We start from the raw sequence: 23,707 nt of genomic DNA on the forward strand, positions 1-23,707 counted from the left end.
GAAGTTCGGGAAAACTGGAGCACTGATGGCCTGCACCGTTGGAGATGGGGATGCGACGAATCTTGACATTGAGCTCCACCTGACGCTTCCGGCCTCATCCACCCTGCCGATTTTGAGGAGGAGATGGGGAATCCGCCGATCTGGACCAGGGTAGCGACATGAGAGCAGTTCGGAAGTTTTTTTCCTCCTGTCGTGCGGTTTGGGGAAACGAAGGTCAAGGCGTGGTCTTTTTTTTTTATCCTTTAGTTAGCTACGAAGGGACATGGGCCTTCTTTCTTGCTTTCGTTAGCTATGCAGGGAAAGGGACATCGGCATTTTCTTTCCTTTGTTAAGATGAGATATAAAGGCATCAAGCCAAACATGAAAACAAACGAATGCAAGTGTTTACCTTTTCTTAATCACCATATTTTCCAAGCAATTGCGCCCTACTCTTAGAGTGGACCATACAATAAACGAGAATGTATTATTCATATTTTTATGAATCATTTAATGATTTATTTCACATAACAAATGCTTTAGAAAAACACACCGGCCAAAATGCTTCCTAATAAGTCAACTTTATTTCACAGTGACCCATACACCGAATTAGAAGGAAAGAAAATTTCACCTCGTTGCTCCTAGATCCAAGTCATTGTTGGTGGCTAAGTTCCTCATGGGGGCACTCACCAAAGCCGCTACTGCCGTGGCCATGAGTACGCCCTTTCGATGTATCATAACATCGCCCACAAGTTACAGATGGATGAGTGGAGTAGAGCCGTTACCTATTGGTTTCCCTCGCCAGTCGCCGCATGGCTGGAAGGGAGCTGCTCACGTGGGCACTCAAAGGCCGCTACCACCAAAAGTGTGATGTTGTCTTGCCTTGCCCCGACCTCACCGACCTCACCTTTAGTTCGATCACCAACTCGCACCAATGGTGCTTGCCTGTCTTCAATGACTTTTCCACACCGTCAATTCTGTAGGCATTCGACATCTTTAGCTTCCGCGGATTCTTTTGTTTATTTCACTTCAACCTCTTCTGGGTGACCTACAGTTGGATATATAAACAAAAACCTAAAAACGGGAGGAAAGACTCCATAAATCATGGAAGGTGTAGAGAGGGATAAGGCACATATGCCGACGCCAATGAAAAACTAAACTCAAGTTATGAAAAATGTATTGCTTCGCCGTAGCAACGCACGGGTATATTTCCTAGTACCTACTAATAAAGGAAGTAAGGTTTCTCCCCATTTTTTCGTCCGTTTTCAAATTGCCCTTACTTTCCAGTCATATTTACAGGCAATGCCACCGGTGAGTTACCTACCGTTTCCGCCCCGAACGTCTCCCCGCCCGCACGGAAAAAAACATATCGCCCCCGTCGTCCCTAACCTTTCGCCGATGCATTCGGTTTTCTCGCACCCAGATCCGCCACCGATTCCCTGCGCGACGCTGCGAGCTCCTCCCTAGGCGGAAACCGTGTGTCTACATGCTACAGCGGCATCCCTGTGCTCCTTCCCGGCTGCCGCCGCAGTAATTAACGCGACCCCTTAGAGCCAGGATGTTCTGCTCCGACGCCGGTCGCTTAGCCTTGGGGACGACATCCAACCTCGGCCGCCTGCCACCCATCGCTCCCAGCATGTCTGTGAGCCCGTCTGCTAATACAGTAGTTGTTAATTACTTATAAAGAAACTGCGGAGGAAAATTTAAAAAGGGGAATCGGAATTGAGGACGCCGCCTCCCATGCTTGCGTGTGGGATCGGGCTTCCCGGTGGATGTCGAGCTAGATGCGGCCTGGATTCGCGACACAGCCAGCCGTGCTCGCCGGAGGAGCTCCTCCACATCTTCCACTTCCGCTCTTTCGGCTGTTCCCATCTTGTTGTTCCTGTGTATCGTTTTGGGGAAAAAAAGCATGACATCAGAAGCGCACAAATGCTTGCTAGATGGTGCTAAACCAATCTAGAAATATTGAATAAAACACTCTGCAACCTGCAAAGTATAGTACTGTTCACATCCTTCCTCGTGGCCCTGGCTTGGCGGCCGGCTACCAGGGACGGTAAATTTCCTCTGCTCGTTCCCCTGCTTTCCTGGAGTTTGTTCTGGTAGTGCAGTGTGACGATTGCTGCAGCATGAATTTTCTTCTGTCTTTTGTTGTGTTTTACCCAGAGTGAGACTGAGAGTTTAGGCCCTATTTCTAATGATATCAAATCATTACATGCATATTTTGTCATTCTAAAAAAGAGAACCTAAAGAGTCTGTTTATTTGGTTTTTCTTTCATTTGATATCCACAAAACGGACGGAATGCAGAGAACGAATCGGAGACAAAAACTCGTTTGTTCCTACGGCAATCCTAAGAAGCTGCCGAGAAGGGAGATTTCATGATTTCGTGGAGTTGGAGTTTGTCGAACATACCCTTACACAAAGCAAGTTATTTGAAAAATAATGAGTTTTATCTCATCGGTTTGATGTGCATCTTTAGAATGTTAATTAAAGAAAAGGATTTACATAGTGAAATTATCACTATATTATTTTTAAAAATAAATATCAATCCGTCGTAACGCACAAGCACATTTGCTATCTCTTCTTCTCTTCTTACGTATTAATAAAAGAAGTAAGGTTTCTCCTTTTTGTTAGTCCATTTTTTATTTACCCTTATTCTTCAAACTTAATTATAAAGATTGCCACCTTATAGTAAAAACAGTTCGGATGTGCAAATAAAAATGAGCCAACCTTGTTGTTGTGGCTTCATTTGAATGTGCGTTCCCTCATGCCGACGCCTTCGTTCTATGATGATGAGTCCTAATCCGTTTGGCTCAGCCGCAGCCCGTATCCCGTAGGCTAGGTCTCGATGCCAGAAGACAAGGCAAAACATAGCGAGGTGTTGGTTTGAAGCTTGAATGTTTAGTCCCACCTTGTTCCCCTAAATCAAACCACACCGGTTTATATATGTTCGCAGATTTCTTAGTATCAGGAAGCTGAGTACACAGGTAGCAACAACATAGTTTAATTTGAAAATATGGTTGCCTATAGAGATGTGTGATAATTAAACGGAGTGGATTGCCCCGCATGGTGCTTAAACAGAAGGATTTGTCGGCTTCATAGTATGCAACATGGTGCATGATTCACGGAAAAGAGATTTGTCCCTGCATGGTGGTGTATACTTGATAGATGGTTGCATCGTGTTGCACTGCTGCTGCACCACCAGGAAATGGGTACTGGCACGCCGTCATAACATCGCAAGCCCACACAACATACAAATTAGTCGCTCGTCATGCAAAAATCAAATCAAAGGGAGGTGTCCTCGGTTCCATTTAGCTCCGAAGCCCCTATAGAGGCATGCATGCAAGTTACTTTAGGAACATCTATAGTTAGTAGAGATGGATGCTACTCAAACATTCAAAAGCAAATTCTAGCACATAAAAACTAAACACCTATCGTAAAATTGCTCGGAATATTTTGGACAAAACAACATTTTGTAACGCGGACCGGATTTCGATCACCCGTAAAAATGCAATCACCCGGTGCAACGCACGGGCAATTTAACTAGTATATTAAAAGTGCATTACGGGCTAACCAGAAATTAGAGAAATCAATAGAAAATCTGACCATCAATTTAATTTGCTACCCAATGACAGCCGATGGATTTTAGGAACCGTCCATTGACAATAAAGTGCACGTAAATTACCCACCACTGCCCCTAATTAAGTAGTGTACTACGTACCCCTTTGGCTGGAGAGGTAAGTTGCTCTCTTATAAGGGGAGGCTTATTCTGTTACAGGCCTGCATTGCTAGTATCCCAATGTATTTACTTTCTTTTCTTAAATTTCCTAAATGGGCTATTAAAGCTATTAATTCTCAAATGTCCCATTTCTTTTGGGACAATGTTGGTGATTCACATAAATATCATTTGGTTAATTGGGATCTTGTTTCCCAAAAAAAGGAGTTTGGTGGTCTGGGTATTCAAAACATCAGGGATTTTAATCTTTGTTTGTTGGCTTCTTGGATTAGAAGATACCACATGGATAATAATAAAATCTGGCGTATGATAGTTGATTATAAATATGATTTATCCCCTAATCTACTTAGAGCTAATCCTCTTCAGTGTTCCCCTTTTTGGAAAGGGGTCATGTGGGCCGCATCTGCAGCGAAAATTGGCTATAAGTGGCAGGTGGGAAATGGTCGTAAAATTTTGTTCTGGATTGACACCTGGATTGGCAACTGTTCTTTAGCTATCCTTTTCTGGGATTTATATTCTATTGTTAATGAACAGCAAATTACTGTTGCCGATGCCTGGGATGGTACTGATCTTAAATGTTCTTTTAGAAGAACAGTTTCCCCTGCTCTTTACAATCGTTGGCTTGAGTTGGTCTCTTTAATTAGCACTATCCGTCTCAATGCTGATGAGGATAGTCCGATTTGGTTGTTTCACTCTTCTGGTACTTACTCGGTTAGATCTTTCTATGGGATAGTTAATAATCGTGGAGTTATCCCTGTTCATACCCCTGCAGTGTGGAAGCTACATATTCCACCCCGTATCCATATTTTTTTGTGGCTCCTTGCTAATGATAAGTTGTTAACTCGATACAATCTTAATAAAAGAAGACATGTAGATGACGTTTCCTGTTTGTTTTGCAATGAACATGAAACTGCTAAGCATCTATTTTTCGAATGTGTAGTTGCAAAAAATATCTGGAATACCGTCTCATCTATTTTGGATAAGCCGCTTGGAGATGATTTTGAATCTATTGCTAGATGGTGGTTGAGTGAGGATAAAAACTCTGTTATTAATATTTTCTCCTCGGCTGTTCTCTGGACTATTTGGTCAGTTCGTAATGAGATGTGTTTCCAGGGTCTAAGATGGCTAGGTGTGAAGGAAATGTTGCGAAGAACTGCATCTCTTATCAGGAGTTGGCGCCCCCTCTGCCTAGACAAGCACTCAAGTCTCCTGGATGCAAACCTAAGGTTGCTGGACCATCGGCGTGGGGAATTGCTCCGGATAGCTTGGATATGACTTCGCTACTGATGGGGCTTGCGGGCAAAGATCATGCAGGTATCCATCCAGCTGAAAGAGTGAATCTCTGGCACCAGGCCATCGCATGTGAGAAGCTTACCGAAAGTGTTCGCCTGTAATGTGGCCCAGTAGCTTCCACCATGTTTTCCTGGTTTTGGTGCTTTCTAAGTTTTGTTAGGCTTATGTGCTGAATGGACGAGCTCACAAATCTCGCTAAATCTTGTGAACTTGGTTGCATTTTAATGGAACCTGGGGGTTCCACCCCTTTTCTCTAAAAAAGAAATAACCTAGCATGCCCACGCGCACTCGGCCGCCGCCGCCATATTCTACAGTCCTAGCACGCTGAAGATTTGCCTCCATAATGTTTCCAAGCATGATGTGTCCGCCGGCATATTTGGCTCCTGTGTGCTTGTCAAGTCTCCAATCTGTGCATAAGCATAAGCATGGTCAGGTTTTATCTTGCCTCATATATGGCTGATGTTAGAGCGTTCTGATCCGTCCCAAGGTGGAGGCATGGCCTTGCACAACGTGGATGCAGGGACAAGGACGTGCGGATGTGCTTCACAGGCGGTTGGCCTCAGACTTCTTGGGGCGGAGGTCGAGTGGAGGCGGAATCAGTTCAGTGTCTACGAACGACGGGACTTGGTGGCAGAGAAACCAGAACAAGAGATGGTGTGGGAAGGAGGAAAGAAGCGAGTCGAAGGGGCACCATCCCTGATCTGCGAGCGATGATGTCCGCGGTGACTACCGTCAGGGTCGCCTTGTGGCGAAAAGATCGACGGACAGGCGGACAGCAGAAGACGGAGCCGATCGAGCTAGCAAGGCGAGGAAGCAGCTAGCTTGAGGCGGCGGACGTGAAGATTGCAGGAGAGGAAGGCGCAACTCGAGGCGGCCGGTCGTGTGTATGCCAGCGAGCAGGAACTGCTTCGAGGCTGTCAGGGGGATCGGTTCAGCAACCATGCATGCATGGCGAGCACGGACGAGATGCATGGCGGGCAGCTTAGATGCGCTCCGGGCCTCCGGCACGCTGCTGCGAGGCATGCATGCCCATTATATGGATCCACATATGGCCTAATCAATCAGCTGGATGGATAATTAGCTGCAATGCATGCATGAATACGCGTACAAAGTACAAAGGAGCAGAATCGATGGAACCCCTAACCAGCAACTTAAGATAATATCAGGTAGTATGTATACAAGCGCATACATCAGTATTGGTAGATGAAACTTTAATCTTAACTAATCATACTATAGAATTATTTTCAAGTTTTGTCTGTTTCCTGCTATCCATTGGTGGTGCATCCTTCAAAAAATTATGCCCACATAATAATTACTTCCATAAGTAGAAATTCTACTCCACGCAATTCATAATAGGTGCCGTGGGTTTAGTTCAAATTTGAACTAAATCCACGACACTTAATACGATCGGAGGGAATATAAAACTTGCTGCCTTGAAGATCGTAGATAGAATACTTTGGAATTTCAAAACATAAAAAGAAAGAAACGGGAGTACATTTGTCTCTAAAACTTCATTTGTGGTATTCGAAAATGCAAAGAGGTGCCATATTAGAAAGTATTTATTACGCGGCAGTAAAATAGTTTATAAAACGACATTTTCTAGCCATAACCAACATCTGAAGGAACGGTAGTATGCCACCAGATGCCAGTGTTTAAATCTATGATCTCTAGGCATACCCAATATCTAGAGTGACAAGACTTGGTGAACTTGATAGAGCACACACTTAAGAGAGAAAAATAAAAATAATACAAAACATTAAAAATTTGGAGTAGAAATAATATGTGTGAGAACATAAATAGACACACCATAGTTCTTTTTAAAACAATATGAACACCATTGTTGGTGCCCTGATGATAGGAGGTATGTGCATGTTACGAACTAGAGAGAGCACACATTTTAAGAGTGGTAGAAAAAATATATACATGGATAATATGGAGTGAAATAAAATGTGGTAGAATACAGATAGATGCATCATAGTTCACAATAATAGAAAAGGTGCGGGTACATCAATATTGGTAGATGAAACTTTAATCTTAACTAATCATACTATAGAATTATTTTCAAGTTTAGGTTGTTTCATGCTATCCATTGGTAGTGCATCCTTCAAAAAATTATACCCACATAATAATTACTCTCATAAGTAAAAATTCTACTCCACGCAATTCATAATAAGTGTCGTGGGTTTAGTTCAAATTTGAACTAAATCCACGATACTTATTACGATCGGAGGGAATATAAAACTTGCTGCCTTGAAGATCGTAGATAGAATACTTTGGAATTTCAAAACATAAAAAGAAAGAAATGGGAGTACATTTGTCTCTAAAACTTCATTTGTGGTATTCGAAAATGCAAACAGGTGCCATATTATAAAGTATTTATTACGCGGCATTAAAATAGTTTATAAAACGACATTTTCTAGCCATAACCAACATCTGAAGGAACGGTAGTATGCCACCAGATGTCAGCGTTTAAATCTATGATTTCTAGGCATACCCAATATCTAGAGTGACAAGACTTGGTGAACTTTATAGAGCACACACTTAAGAGAGAAAAATAAAAATAATACAAAACGTAGAAAATTTGGAGTAGAAATATTATGTGTGAGAACATAAATAGAAACACCATAGTTCTTTTTAAAACAATATGAACACCATTGTTGGTGCCCTGATGATAGGAGGTATGTGCATGTTACGAACTAGAGAGAGCACACATTTTAAGAGTGGTAGAAAAAATATATACATGGATAATATTGAGTGAAATAAAATGTGGTAGAATACAGATAGAGGCATCATAGTTCACAAGAATAGAAAAGGTGTGGGTTATGCATTTTAGCAACCAACATAAATTACAATTGCATTTGTGATATAATTGTTTTTTATGTTGTTGCGTGACTTACTCACAAAATGTCTATCAAACAATAAATATTTACCCAATGCTTAAGCAACTAATCTAATACAATTGAAACTTTTTTACTAGCTCTAGACTTCCAAATGTTTAATTATGTAATATTGTGTAGTTCCATGTATTACATTGCAGAACTGTAGTTCCATTTATTATATAATACATCGGCCGAGCCATCTAATATATGTACAACTCAATAGATATAAGCCATCGATAAAAATAATAATTGTATGTGGTGATCTACTATCACCTATTTTGTTGGTATATGTCATAATATTGTACATAACCAACTTAGGTGTGCTTGATATAAACAACCAAATATCTCACTCGTGGTCGGTAGTTTCTAACTGCAAGAAGATATATACACTTTACCGTATAACATTTACACCACTAGAGAGCTCGAGATGTTTCCTTATTCTATATATAGTGGATCCAATAAGTTCTTCATACTTAAAAATAGATCTTAAAAGTATACCTACGCACGAGTGATCTATACAGATACAACTAGACAGGTATGCCATGTCCGTTCGTATGTGTCAGACGTGTACGCCACAACCGCTCGTAAAAATAGCGTTCTCTAAATATTTCATATAGATCCCTAAAACCTGATTTTTTGATGCAGTCTACCAAAGTGCATCTTTGCTAATTAAATGTATTATAATTCTAAGGGACTGAAAATATCCAAAATTGTGACGTTACTTTTTTCCATAATGTGCATATATGATTTCCATGTATCCAAGTCCAGAAATAAATATTTAAATCATTCGTAGTACATGTTTTTAGATACGTTCAAACTCACAGATATCATTACCACCTTTTTTTTGCAAAATTGAAGACGATTAAAATACTTTCCATGCAAGCTACCAAATATCTTCATGAGTGAATATCTAACAAAAAAAAAATTATAAGAGGGAGCGAAATATACATCAGGACACATCCAAGCAGCGTAATTGATATATTCCATATTAATTATACCGGGGTCCTCACGAGTATAGAGATGAGTGTAAGTTCAAGTTGTTGAGAAACAATGATTCAATATAAATAGATTGATGGTAAGAATGTCATAATGACGTTTTCATGATTCTTAGCGATATTTACATGATTTTAGAAGTTGCACATTTCCATTGTGTCCATAACAACATCTTATGTATTGTTTCAAGGAAATATGTGAATGGGAAGGCAAAAATATTGGCATATGATTTTCAGTAAACATAAGATGATGCCCTCGCATTTGCGAGGGCCATCGTGCTAGTTTAAACAAAAGTAAAATTTCCAATCAAATTTGTAGACAAAGTGGTAGAATCAGCGTATCTACAACTGAATTGTACACTCAACCACACTCTTTCATTATCAACAGAGGTTACATATATACACACGAGCACACATGACCGTGCCGTTGTGTTAGTGCCGTTGTGGGATAACCCACGATGCTATTCTAGCGCTCATGGATCCTATCCATCTGGAGACATGGTCAGACTTTCTATATGAGCTATACAGAGTACCATATACGTAAACAGCTGTCAACACCCGGATTTTTAAGTCCAGATGCCTATTATGCCATTCATCGCAATCCCAGGAATATTGTTGTTGGGAGACATAACAGTCGATATCATAAGTCATCATTCATTACAAACCATACTTGTCTTACAAATAGAGATCACCTGATCCAATATTACACAAATAGTTGATCTAATGATCAACGAACATATTACATAGCGGAAGCGTAACGGAAATGGACTATCTAATCCACAGGCCAACGCTTGACGTCAGAAGATTCCTAGTTGTCGTAGGCGTCCTGCTGGTCGTCACCTTGGTAGTTCTGCTCCTCTTCATAGTCTAGCCATTTGAATAGCCAGGGACACAGCCGTGAGTACTTTAAGTACTCGCAAACTAATACTAGTGTAAGTACTATTAATTCTAATAAGGGGGTGCTAAGCTCTAGTTTAATTTGCATAAAACCAGTTTTATTTCACAAATATTTGATAACGGCTCTTCATGTGCTAACTAACTCAAGTGAGAACATTAGTGTCATTCCCACAACTCAGTTGTGATTCAAGTCAAGTCACCATTCACTTCATCAACATTTTCAAGAAATATCTGACACCGGAAACAGTATGGCCTTTCCAACCGTCCGTAACCGTGGACACGGCTATTCGAATAGGTTTACACTCTGCAGACACTACCAGAAACCGGCCTTTTCCTCTCGGCTGGGTATTTTCCTGTGAGGCCCGGGTCAGTTCCCAGGAATAAATATAATCCTGACGGGTTTTTTATTGACGCCAGGAATATACAGCATTTTGCTGTGGGCTCGCCCGGCCCGCCAGGATAACACATTTTCCTGTGTGTACCTCAGCCCACGGGAATTATTTTACAGTTAGCCCGCTACCGGGTAGCCGCGAAAGGCGAGTTCGCGGGCTAAAATTTCCATCTCCGCGCCAACTCTAGAGTATTCGCGCCATGGCTTCTGTATTCCTGTGGAAGCTAGCCCACGGGAGAAAAAAATAACACTAGATAAGGCAAGTCCTGAAAAATTCCCCATTGTCTTCTCCACGTACTCACCGCCGCCGCCCTCCATTGCCGGCCGCCCGCCTCCACCGCCGATTGCCATCTCCGACCTGCAGCTCGGCCACTCCCGTATCCCCAACCTCCCCCACCTCCATCAGCGAGCGCCGCCCTGCCTACAGCCTCTGCCTCCTCCCCATTCGCGGCCGGAACTCCGGCCGAAGCCTGACGCCGGCGGCCGTCGCCCAGCTCCTCTCGGTCGAACCTCCCTCACCTCCATCAGCGAGCGCTGCCCCTGCCTACAGCCTCTGCCTCCTCCCCAATCGCGGCCGGAACTCCGGCCGAATCCTGACGCCGTATCCGTCGGCGGCCGTCGCCCAGCTCCTCTCGGTCGAACTATACAGGAACCGCAAACTCCTTTCTTTTTCATCATCATATTCGTTTTGGAGTGGTAAAGGGTAAATACTGTACTGGGTTGTTTATTATACATACTTGATGTGCCGCATGCTGTAGGATCTGGCTAATTCATGCATGGATGGATTCGTTTTAGAAGAAAAAGAAAGAGCGCGATGGATGCAAGAGATAGCTTTCTATTTTGTAGCTCAAAAATTTAGGTGCTATTGCCGGTTCATTGTTAGCATGCCATTGTGAAACTGAATATTTTCTAATTGGTAGTTATGTCAATTTGATCTGAATTTATCTAGTAAGTTGCATTGGATATGTGACACATTTACTCTTTTTCCCATCATTGATGTGCTGCACAGTGGTAGGACCTAGCTCGAATTTGTTTTCAATGAAAATATTAGATATACTTATTAGGGACTTTTGCATTTTTACTGCATTGCATTTTTTTTATGATGCAAGAAATAGCTTTGTTCATTCTGTACCTCAAATATTTAGGTGCTATTGTAGTTGCATTTTAGCATGCCATTGTGAAACTGAATTGTGTCATGTACTTTTACTTTGCAATGATGTTGAGGATATGTAGTGTTTGTGAACATGATGTCCATTCTTTTTCTAATTGGTAGTTAAGTAAAATTTATCTGATTATATCTAGTGAATGGTATTGGATATGTGACATATTGATTTTTTTTCCATGCTTGATGTGCTGCCCGGTGGTAGGACCTAGCTTGAATCCTTGTCCGGAGTTATTGTGGAAGGTGCAGCCCATCTATACAGCCTCTTGTAGCTGCTGTTCTGCATCTTTAGAAATCTTCGTGTAAAACGAAGGAATTATATTGCGTAATTGGAGTCAAGCGCAAGAAAGAATCAATAAGGTACCTCTCACACTTTGGTAGTACATATTTGTCTTGATATGGTATTTAACATATGGATAAATGATGCGCTGATTGTTACCGTGTTATTTTCTGTTGTCTTCTTTTTATACATTGACACATTCGCTAGGAATAGTGTGCTGTAACGTTGTGATCTAATTTATAACTGATGAATCTAAATCTTCAAACACACAGCTATTTATGGCAGATCGTGCATGGATGTATAGTGGTTGGCAGCGTGGTAGAGCCCCCAGCAATGAATGGATTGAGAACACCAAACTTTTCTTAGATCATGCTTTCTCTATTGTTGGTGTAGCTGAAGATAATACCGTCAAGTGTCCGTGTCCATGCGCTAAGTGTCGGAACTATTTTAGTCATGTAAGGGATGAAATAGAGATGCACTTGTGTTACAACGGGTTTAAGGAAAACTATGAAACATGGACTGCACATGGTGAAACCCGTGGTGTTATGTCTGACCAGGCCGGCTCATCATTAGCTCACGAGGATTTCTTAACTGACCGGATGGACAATATGTTAATTGACCTTGCCGGTCAGCAGCCCCCATCAATTGAGGAGGAGCCATCAGCCTCCGCTCAAGCCTTCTATAGGATGGTTGCTAGTGCCGACGAACCAGTCCATGAGAGCACAACACACTCATGTCTTTCTGCCATTGCTCGTTTGCTAGCTATAAAGTCACAGTACAACATGTCCATTGCAAACTATGATGCTATCTTAGAACTTATTCATGAACTTCTTCCTGGGCAATCTAATATGTGTAAGGACTTCTACCGCTCCAAGAAATTGATTGAGGGCCTAGGTATGCCATATGTCAAAATTGATGTATGTAAGAATAATTGCATGCTATACTACAAAGCTAACGAGCAAAAAGATAAGTGTGATTTTTGTGGTACCTCTCGCTATGTGCAAGGCCCAAATAAAGTCCCCCATAAAGTGTTGAGATATCTCCCCTTCACAGAAAGGCTACAAAGGCTGTATGCACATGAGGAGACTGCTAAACAAATGCGGTCACATAGCCGGTCTACTTCTAATTTCATGGTTCATCCTTGTGATGGGGAAGCTTGGCAACAATTTGATAAGGATTATCCATTGTTTGCAAGTGATCCAAGAAATGTTAGGCTAGTTTTTTCTACAGATGGTTTCACACCCTATGGTTTAGGTGCTGCTCCATACTCATGTTGGCCAGTCTTTGTTTCTCCATTAAATCTCCCTCCTGGGAAACTTTTGAAGAAAGAGTACATATTCCTCTGCCTTGTTATTCCTGGTCCCGAACATCCTGGAAAGAAGCTAGGTGTCCTGATGCAGCCTTTAATTGATGAACTTATAGAATTGTGGGAGGGGCGGCTGACTTGGGATGCCTCTGTCAAGCAGAACTTCCCTATGAGGGCCGCATTTCTATGGTCAGTTCACGATTTTCCTGCTCTTGGTATGGTCTCTGGATGGAGCACCCATGGAAAGCTAGCTTGCCATATATGTTTGGCTGATTCCAATGCATTTCAGCTCACTCATGGGCGTAAGCCTTGCTGGTTTGATTGCCACAGGCGCTTTCTACGTCGAGATCATGAATTTAGATTCCAAGAAAATGCATTTAGAAAGGACACTGTAGTGCTTGAGGGGCCACCAAGGCGTCTAACGGGAAAGGAGTTGCTTGCTCACATGCACAAGAATGTCGCTGATACCAAGAACTATAATAAGTTGCACAATTGGACTCACATAGGTTGCTTTTCACAGCTAGAGTACTTTTCTAAACTAAAGCTCCCACACAACATTGATGTTATGCATAATGAAAAAAATGTTGGCGAAGCTATATGGAACACTTGCTTTGACATACGTGATAAAACCAAAGATAATATAAAGGCAAGACAAGATTTGGCTGAAATCTGTGATCGTCCGTTGCTGAATTTGCAGCCAAAGGATAATGGAAAATGGCATAAGCCAAGGGCACCATTCTGCATTGATACGGATGCCAAAATAATTATTCTCAAATGGTTCCGAGAATTAATGTTTCCTGATGGATATGCAGCCAATATATCACGTGGAGTTAATTTCTTTCAAAGAAAAATTTTTGGCTTGAAAAGTCATGACTATCACATCTTCATTGAGCGTTTGCTCCCTGCTGCCTTCCGTGGTTTCTTACCTGAGAACGTATGGTTGTGTTTGGCTGAGTTAAGTTACTTTTATAGGCAACTATGTGCAAAACGACTTAGCAAAGATGTTGTCCATTTAATGGAAGAGAATATCGCTGTGCTTCTATGCAAATTAGAGAAGATCTTCCCTCCTGGTTTCTTTAATCCCATGCAACATTTAATCATACATCTTCCCGAAGAGGCCCGACTAGGAGGTCCTGTCCTAGCCCGATGGATGTACCCCTTTGAGAGGTAAGTCTGAACCTATTAGTTTGTTATACACTACTATTAGTGTGTACCATTTATCCTAAGTTGATGATATGTCCATGTAGATTTATTGGGAATCTTAGGCCAAAAGTGCGTAATAAGGCTCGCGTTGAGGGTTCTATTGTTGAAGCTTATCTAGTTGAGGAGACTACAAATTTTCTGTCATTGTACTTCAATCCTAAAGCCCATTCTGTTAGAAATAAGGCGCCTCGATATGATGATGGTGCCTCTTCCTTTGTACCTTCATGTGAGTTTGATATATTTCAATGCCCGGGGCGATGCATTAGCCCTCGGGGCTTTCGAACTCTTACCAGAGAGGAGTACAAGGTTGTTCTCTATTATATATTAACCAACATACCAGAGATGGACAATATCTTCAAGTACGTATCTGAGTAATAGAAGTTAAGTAGTTAACTCACAATAGTTAATTTTCCATTACACAACTGATTTAAAAATTGTTTTGGCAGACAATTTGATAAAGAACAATGGAAGAGCAGAACCAAACCAACAGAAAAGCAACTCCGTGAGTTAAGATTGAATGGCTGGAAATCAGGCCGTGGTCCTGATTTCTTTGACTGGTTTAAAACACATGTAATGTTCCTGGACAGATGGAACTTATTTATTACTAACCTCTAAACTCGTTTAGCACTAACATAAGCATGCATTCCTTGCAGTGTATGAAGTCATCTAATATCCACAATGCTTTGCGCCAAATGTCCTATGAGTTTCGCAGTAAAGTTAGAACTTATGGCATATATGATATCAACGGGTATAGGTTTCGATCAGAGTTGTATGAAAGCGAGAAATCAGGATTGTCAACAATAAATACTGGCGTGTGTGTGTCTTCTTTTGATGAAAATGACAATGTTCTCGAGTACTACGGTGTTATCAAGGACATCTTCAAAATTACTTGGGAAGGCTCCATGGAACTTGAGCTAGTTTTATTTGACTGTCGCTGGTTTGATCCAACACCTGCTGGTGTTAGACGAACTGAAAATTTGGGCTTAGTGGAGGTCAAGCACACATCTCGACTGTCAAATTTTGATCCATTTGTCTTGGCTAGTCAAGTCAGTCCAGTATATTATCTACCCTACGCATGTAAGACCAGACCAGATCTGTTGCAATGGTCGATTGTGTATCATGTTCCTCCACATGGCTATCTTCCTCCTAATGGCAACACGGACGAGTCTAACACTGTGAATGATGTGTTAGTGTATCAAGAGGATGGTTTGGAAGGAACCTTTGTGATTGATTTGGGGGATGACCTGGAGGTTGTAGCACCATTGATGTCAGATGAGATCACTGATCCGAAGGAGTTGGAGCGTTTGAAGAAGCAGCAAGCAGGTGAACAAGTTAGCGATAGCGAAGATGAAGATGATGAAGACGATGAAGATGACGAAGTAGCTAATGATGCTGAGAATCAAGCCCCATCTTATGATCCAAATGATTTTTGATTGAGCTTCCAATTTTGTGGCTGAAAGTGCACTGCATGGTCTTGAACATTTATTTATTCGACAATGTTGTTATCTATTTTACGGTTTTGAGTGTCAATTCCATTATGTTAAAAATTGCAATAAGTTATTTGTACAAAGTGTTTGCACATTTGATCTAATATCTCAATGTAATCATGCAGGATGACGATTCGCCATATCAGGCGTAACAGGACTGCTAGCAACACCCAAAGGACCAACTGTGATGACAGTAACTCAAGCGGCAATGCCTCCCAAAGGACCACTGGTGAAAACAATAACTCAAGTGTTGGCCAAAGAAGCAACACTAATGAAGATAATTGTGCCACAACACAGTCTAAGAAGAGAGGGAGGACAAAGAGGTCCCGTACCTCACTAAAAGTGCCTCCTAATGGTCGGAAGGTCCAGCTTGAACCTAGTGGTGAACTGTAAGTACCTGGCTATGTCATTTGATGGTTACTTGGGCTTCTAATGATTCTATTGCTGCTTATGCATTTATATTCTCATTGTTGCATTTTGTATAGGCATTTTAAGTATGTTGGTACCATTTCCAATGCATACAAATATGGTACACAGTTGGGAGTCATTCTCAAGCGAGAATACCCAGGTCTGGTTGAGGTCAAGGATAGTAATGGTGTAATCACTGGAAGCCGACCCGCACTAGACTGGGAAGATTATTATCTCATGCATGATGGTGAAGGTGTTACAAGTGCTGACCGCGTGAAGCAAGAATTTTGGGTATGTATGAATCTCAATAGTCTCTAATATTATTTGGAGCTCTCTGGATTGTTGCCTGTGTCTGCTTGCATTGCATTGCCCAAACCTCAAGCTCTCACGTTGGTTGCATAGGAGCCATATAATTTTTTGACATTAATTTAATAGAAGCAATACAGGGATATATATGTGTTGTCCTGTTTGTCATATTATGCTTTCACCTTGTTTTCTCTTTGGAAAAGGATTTGGCATGGTAGAATATATTTAGGACAGTGGTCTCATTTACTTGTGCAATTCCTTATCATATTTATATTTGCAGCGCTTGTTCGAAGTTACCGAGCCTAATAGGGCAGAGGCTAACCGTATTTTAGAGGGTTGTGCGAGGAGGAAAGTAAAAGACAATATGTACCAAGCTCGTGTGGATGCTGTCAAGATATACTATGATAACCAAGGAGAAGAACTCGATGACAAGCTGGCATGTTCAAGGGAGCTTACTCTTGAACAATACTTAGCTAGCAGAGTGGACTGGTTCAGTCCTACAGTATGGCCTCATATTTGCAGATATTGGTGCTCAAAAGAGTTCAAGCAAGCAAGGTCTAGAGGGCAGGCTTCTCGCTTAAAATCTCTAGATGTTGCTCAAAATCGAGGAGGTTCACGACCATTCACAGAAACAAGGCAGTATTTGGTATGACATGAACTTATTGTCTATTTAACTCAGTCTAATCTATCTTTTACATTGTTTTATCCACTATATATTGCACATGTAGGAACATAAATTTGGACCCGAGAAGGCTACCATAATGAACACATATGCTGCAATGAAATCTGGTATCAAAAATTTGGATGAAAGTGGCTGTAGCGGTGCAATCAGCAGCCAGAAAGCACAAAAACGCCTTGTATGTGATGTCCGCTTCTTTTATTTTTGTGTTAGCTCATTAATTATATGCAAACTAAATAATTCTTGTTGTTATAGGATGCATATTGTGATGGTCTTAAGAAAGCACATCCAGAGGATTGGCAAGACATTGATTTGGATGAAAGTGTCTTGTACAACACATCGGGTGGCATGCCACATGGCCGCCTATCAATTGCTACCGGTGCCGTCAAGAAAGCCCACATTATCTCTGCTGCAAAGGCAACAAATCTGAAGCCCTCAAGTTCTGTTGCTTACCGTAATGTCATCCAAGAGAATCAACAGTTACGTTCTACAAATGAGATTCTAACAAGGAAAACAGAAATGCATGACCAAATGTTCAGGGTAATGATAAGTATGATTTGTTACAATGTAGCTATAAATGGAAAAATATGTTCTACTATATAATCCTAATAAATATGCTTTCTTCTCGCAGATGCTTTTTGCTGAGATGGGCAGAGAGCTACCGGAATGGTTCCAACAAGGTCGAACCCAAGCTCATACCCAGGTCAGAATACATTTCCCATCTTTGAACCTTAAGCTAATTCAGTTTTGCTTACTATTGCATGAGCTGTACATTAATAAGATACTTAATTCGTTACATGGTGCACATGACTTTGTAGGGGAACACAGACTTGGAGGATGCTGCTATGGATGACCTTGTTGGTCATGGAAACAATGGAGGCAGCAATGATGGTGAGAACATTTGTGGTGATAGCAACGACTTTGTCTACAATGAAGATGGTGATGGTAACTATGCTTCTGGAGGAGGTTCTCACTAGTGTCCTTGCACTTCAGCTAGTTATTGGCACTCAAATGGTATTTTCGATCTTTTGTGGTTTGACTGTCTTTGATAAACTTAGGTTAAGTGATGTATGGAAAATAGTGAAGTTGTGTATGTAGGTGATGGTCCTGACCGTGAAACTTTATGACTTTGAAGTTCATGTATTTTGTTGTTACATTGCACTGCCATGTGCAAGTTTGTGTCATGTCTGTCACCAACCTTTAGTGTACTGTTACATTGTTATTTGTAGACTCGTTTTGGAATATGATGTGGAGTTCATTAGCTGGCTTGAACCTGTATTTACTGAATGATTTTTCCTGGCGGTACTCCCATATTCCTGTGAGCAGTCTATTGTCATGTAGCCTACAATCCCTTGCGGTACAAGCATTTATCCTGTGGGCTTGTTTTCTTATGATTTTGTTTCCCTGGAGGCTTTTTCCTGTGGGTCAATTGACACAGAAATAAAAATTAGTAAACCTGACGGACTAACAATTTCCTGTGGGTCACCGTCAGGAACACCCGCCAGGGAAATAATTCCTGTCAGCCAACCGTCAGGCATTTTTAATTTCCCTGTCAAAATAATCCTGGCGGAATTATCCTGTCGGTCAGCCGACAGGAATTATTATCCTGACGGTTTATGCTAATTTCCTGTAGGTTCATGGCCGTGGGGAAAATACCGGTTTCTGGTAGTGAGAGGTTGCACACTTGTGCCACAACAGTTGATTAATTACATCCTCCAGGGATAACCCTGAATCATCGTAACTCAGTACGCGGATCATCAACCATAACCTTTCACTTACATATCCTAGTATAGGCACCTCTCTGTCAACACCCGGATTTTTTAAGTCCAGATGCCTATTATGCCATTCATCGCAATCCCAGGAATATTGTTGTTGCGAGAAATAACAGTCGAATATCATAAGTCATCATCCATTACATACCATAGTCGTCTTACAAATAGAGATCACATGATCCAACATTACACAAATAGTTGATCTACTGATCAACGAACACATTACATGGCGGAAGTGTAATGGAAGTGGACTATCTAATCCACAGGCCAACGTCTGACGTCAGAAGATTCCCTAGTTGTCGTAGACGTCTTGTCGTCCGTCCTCCTGGTACTGCTGCTCTTCTTCATAGTCTGACCATTTGAATAGCCATGGACACAGCCGTGAGTACTTTAAAGTACTCGCAAACTAATACTAGTGTAAGTACTATCAATTCTAGTAAGGGGGTGTTAAGCTCTAGTTTCTTTTGCATAAAGCCAATTTTAGTTCACAAGTATTTGCTAAAGACTATTTCATGTGCTAACTAACTCAAGTGGGAACATTAATGTCATTCCCACAACTCAGTTGTGATTCAATTCAATTCACCATTCACTTCATCAACATTTTCGAGAAATATCTGACACCGGTAACAGTATGGCCTTTCCAACCGTCTGTAACTGTGGACACAACTATTCGAATAGGTTTACACTCTGCAGAGGTTTGATGACCCACAAGTATAGGGGGTGTATCGTAGTATTTTTAATAAGTAAGAGTGTCGAACCCAACGAGGAGCAGAAGGCGTTGACAAGCAGTTTCGATGAAGGATTCACTGTAAATGCTCACATACAAGTATTCAGGGGGTTTTGATGTAGCAGTTGAATAAAGTACGAGTAAGTAAAGTGCGAGAGAAATAATTGCAGCGAGTGGCCCAATCCTTTTTAGCACAAAGGACAAGCCGGTTTGTTTACTTATAATGACCAAACGTTCTTGAGGACACACGGGAATTTAGTCTAGTGCTTTCGCTTCATATAGCTAATTAATCTTCATTGTTTTGATAAGTGTTGTGTGGGTGAACCTATGCTAATGCACCGCCCTTCCTAGGACTAATACATACTTGTGATTATACCCCTTGCAAGCATCCGCAACTACAAGAAAGTAATTAAGATAAATCTAACCACAACCTTAAACTCTAAGATCTTGCTATCCCTCCTGCATCGATATACCAACGGGGGTTCAGGTTTCTGTCACTCCGGCAACCCCGCAATTGGCAAATGAATACACGATGTATTCCCCTAGGCCCATAAAGGTGAAGTATCATGTAGTCGACGTTCACATGACACCACTAGAAGAATAACACCACAACTTAAATATCATAACATTGAATATTACTCAACCATAATTCACTACTAACATTTAGACTTCACCCATGTCCTCAAGAACTAAACAAACTACTCACGAGACATCATATGGAACACGATCAGAGGTGATATGATGATGAATAACAATCTGAACATAAACCTTGGTTCAATGGTTTCACTCAATAGCATCAATAACAAGTAGAAATCAATACCGGGAGAGTTTCCCCTATCAAACAATCAAGATCCAACCCAAATTGTTACAGCGGTGACGATGTGCAGCGGTGGAGACGGCGGTGATGATGATGGAGATGATGATGGTGGTGATGGAGATGATGATGATGGTGATGGAGATGATGTCCAGCTCGATGTCGGTGACGATGGCGTCGATTTCCCCCTCCGGGAGGGAATTTCCCCGGCAGATTTCAGCCTGCTGGAGAGCTCTTTTCTCTCTGGTGTTTTCCGCCCCACAGAGGCGGCTGTGACTCTTCGCGACTATCCTCCGGAGCTTAGGTTTTCGGGACGAAGATGTACGCGAAGGAGAGGAGGCCAGAGGGGGCTGTGGGCCCCCTCCTCACATGGCGGCGCGGCCAGGCCTTGGCCTGCGCCGGCCTATGAGATGGGCCCATGGCGGCCCTCCTCGGCTTCCCCTTCTGGCTCCCTTCGTCTTCTGGAAAAATAGGATTTTTCATATAATTTCCGTCAATTGTTGATCTTCCGAAATATTGCATTCTGACGGCGCTTTTTCCAGCAGAATCCTGACTCCGGTGCGTGATCCTCCAATAATCATGAAACATGCAAAATAGATGAAATAATATAAGTATCATCTCCAAATATGAAATATATCAATGAATAACAGTAAATTATGATATAAAATAGTGATGCAAAATGGACGTATCAACTCCCCCCAAGCTTAGACTTCGCTTGTCCCCAAGCGAAACTGAACTCGGTAAACAGGACCACATGTTTATGGAGTGAAGAGTCGATAAATAAAATACGGACAAGAAGCATCATATTAATTCACACAAGACATTCTAGTAAACAACATCCTCATATAATTCAACTTGAGACAAGTAGAAGGTGATCACAAATAAAGGTGCATAAGAAATCATAATTGGTGATGGCAAACTTCGTTCTTGGTCAGAGAATAATTAACACATTATGTTAAAGCTTATATGGCACAACTTGCATACTCAATCATAATAGTCTCTTCATAATCATTGATAACCTTCAAAGCTATATTCATTCAGATAGAACTTGTACTAAACAAGGAAGAATAAAAGACATGATGAAGTAAATCACAATATAAATGGTTTGATCACAACAACTCAAATGCTTGCTTAAGATGGAGGGAAATAGGTTCACTGACCCAACATAAAGTAAAAGACAGGCCCTTCGCAGAGGGAAGCAGGGATTAAATCATGTGCTAGAGCTTTTTCAGTTTTGAAATCATGTAAAGAGAATAAAAGTAACATTTTGAGAGGTGTTTGTTGTTGTCAACGACTGGTAGCGGGTTCTCTAACCCCCTTGCCAGACAAACTCTCGAAGACCGGCTCCCATAAAGTTTTATTTTTGGTTGACACTCCTTCCAACCTTTGCTTTCACAAACCACGGCTAACCGAATCCTCGGGTGCCTGCCAACAATCTCATACCATGAAGGAGTGTCTTTTTATTTTAGTTTTATTTAGATGACACTCCTCCCCTCCTTTGCTTTCTCAAACCATGGCTGACCGAATCCTCGGGTGCCTTCCAACAATCACATACCATGGATGAGTGTCTATTTGTAAAATTATGAAAGTTAATTAATCGGGACTGGGAACCCCATTGCCAGCTCTTTTTGCAAAGTTATTGGATAAGCAGATGAAGCCACTAGTCCATTGGTGAAAGTTGCCCAACAAGATCGAAAGATAAAACACCACATACTTCCTCATGAGCTATAAAACATTGACACAAATAAGGGATGATAAATTTTGAATTGTTTAAAGGTAGCACACGAAGTATTTACTTGGAATGGCAGGAAATACCATGTAGTAGGTAGTTATGGTGGAAACAAATGGCATAGGTTTGGGTTAAAGTATGGATGCACGAGAAGCATTCCCTCTCAGTACAGGTTTTTGGCTAGCAAGGCTAATTAGAAAGCATAAGAGTTGAGGGAAACAAACAAATATACATGTGATAGAAACAATCATGCATCTTCCTTGTAAGCACAAACAATTTTAACTTCAGAATAATAAGCTAAGAGCTAACAAGAAAGGAAGATAATGAAACAACATATCTACATGTATTTCTCTTTCCTACTTAAATCTCAAGGTGTTGTTGCTATTGACCAATGCTAAGTTTGCCAAAACCAAATAGATTTATTCAATGCTCCCAAAGTGATACCAATACTAATAACAAGATCAATCATATAATAAAGATTGCAAACTAAAATAAGATGTGCAATATGTAAATGATAAGACTTCTCATTAATATTTCATAATGATAACTCACACCAAGGGATACATAGACAACCAACTAAAGGAGAGATACTTCCACACTGCAACCCATCTTATATGATAACTTCCCTACTCATGATATGACACTACTTGATAGTAAAAAGTAAAAGATAGTGATGATGTGATACCACGACACTCCCCCAAGCTTGGAACAAACCAAGGGGATGCCAATACTGATGATGAATTACTCCTTCGGCGGTGGTGGTGATGAGTTCTTGACCAGCTTTTCAACAAGCTCCTGAAGCTTATCAATCTTGTACATGAGGTTGCCGATCATCTCCGAATTGTGCTCGACGCGGTTAAGAAGTATGTCCGACGGCGAGTCCCAACTCTTGGAGTTATTTCCCCACTCTTCAGCTTCAGGCTTCATCCTTCCTGCAGTGTTAGAACGATCTATATCCCAATTGCTAGGCAATGCTGCCTTGGGAGTGCTTTCAATTTGACTATTGTAAATTAGATTGCGGAAGGGGTTGTAGGTGCCTAAAGAAGATGTCTTTGGAGCTAGGTAGTGATGTGGAACCTTCCCTCCGGTGCGGATTCTTGCGCTCCTCTTGGCACTGAAAGGGTTCTCCACCACCTCGATGCTTGCTATGGTAGCACGCGGGTACGCACGCGAGTCTTCCTCCACTTCTTCTTCATCTTCTTCCTTGACGCTCTCGTCCACCTCTTTCTACTCAGGATCTTGAATATCTTCATCTGAAAGCCCCTTGTGCTTGTTGTTGGAGACCATGGTGCTTCTAGATCAAAGACAAATCCTGGCAGAAACAGCTCGAAACAAAACACGTCGAGAAAACGATATACGGACCTCCAGGGGTCCGGGGGATTATATAGCAGGAATTTTTACGACATAAGGAAAGTACAAGGTCGAACCAGAGTCGGAAAGGGGCGACTAGGGGTTCACCTCATAGGGCGGCGCGGCCAGGCTGGGGCCCGCGCCGGCCTATGAGGGCACGCCCTCGTGTGTCTCCTCCACTCCGTTTCGATCTCGTAATTTTTCATATTTCCCAAAAACAGCAAAAACATTGTTCGGAAAGTAAAACGCGAACCTTTTATTACCAGTACTGTTACCTATTCAAAGTCGAACTCTGCCGGACTGTCAATTTGACCTTTGATGA

At 41.6% G+C, this 23,707-nt stretch overlaps 1 protein-coding gene across 1 annotated transcript; it reads left to right on the top strand.

The window, feature by feature from the left end:
• Positions 1-11,880: 11,880 nt before the first annotated feature.
• LOC139833021 (uncharacterized) lies at positions 11,881-15,546 on the top strand. Its single transcript, XM_071823077.1, has 4 exons — positions 11,881-14,077; positions 14,158-14,339; positions 14,560-14,615; positions 14,767-15,546. Exons 1-4 carry the CDS (start codon positions 11,883-11,885, stop codon positions 15,544-15,546), a joined length of 3,213 nt encoding a protein of 1,070 aa, XP_071679178.1. The 5' UTR covers positions 11,881-11,882.
• The last annotated feature ends 8,161 nt before the right edge of the window (positions 15,547-23,707 follow it).

Source organism: Lolium perenne, chromosome 1, assembly GCF_019359855.2.
Source record: "Lolium perenne isolate Kyuss_39 chromosome 1, Kyuss_2.0, whole genome shotgun sequence".
NCBI classification, from domain to species: Eukaryota; Viridiplantae; Streptophyta; class Magnoliopsida; order Poales; family Poaceae; genus Lolium; species Lolium perenne.

Coding starts and splice junctions, on each gene's coding strand:
- LOC139833021 (XM_071823077.1), top strand. CDS start 11,883: ATGGCAGATCGTGCATGGATGTATAGTGGTTGGCAGCGTGGTAGAGCC. Junction 14,340..14,559: donor CTCTTCCTTTGTACCTTCAT/GTGAGTTTGATA, acceptor TTGTTTTGGCAG/ACAATTTGATAAAGAACAAT. Junction 14,616..14,766: donor ACCAACAGAAAAGCAACTCC/GTGAGTTAAGAT, acceptor CATTCCTTGCAG/TGTATGAAGTCATCTAATAT.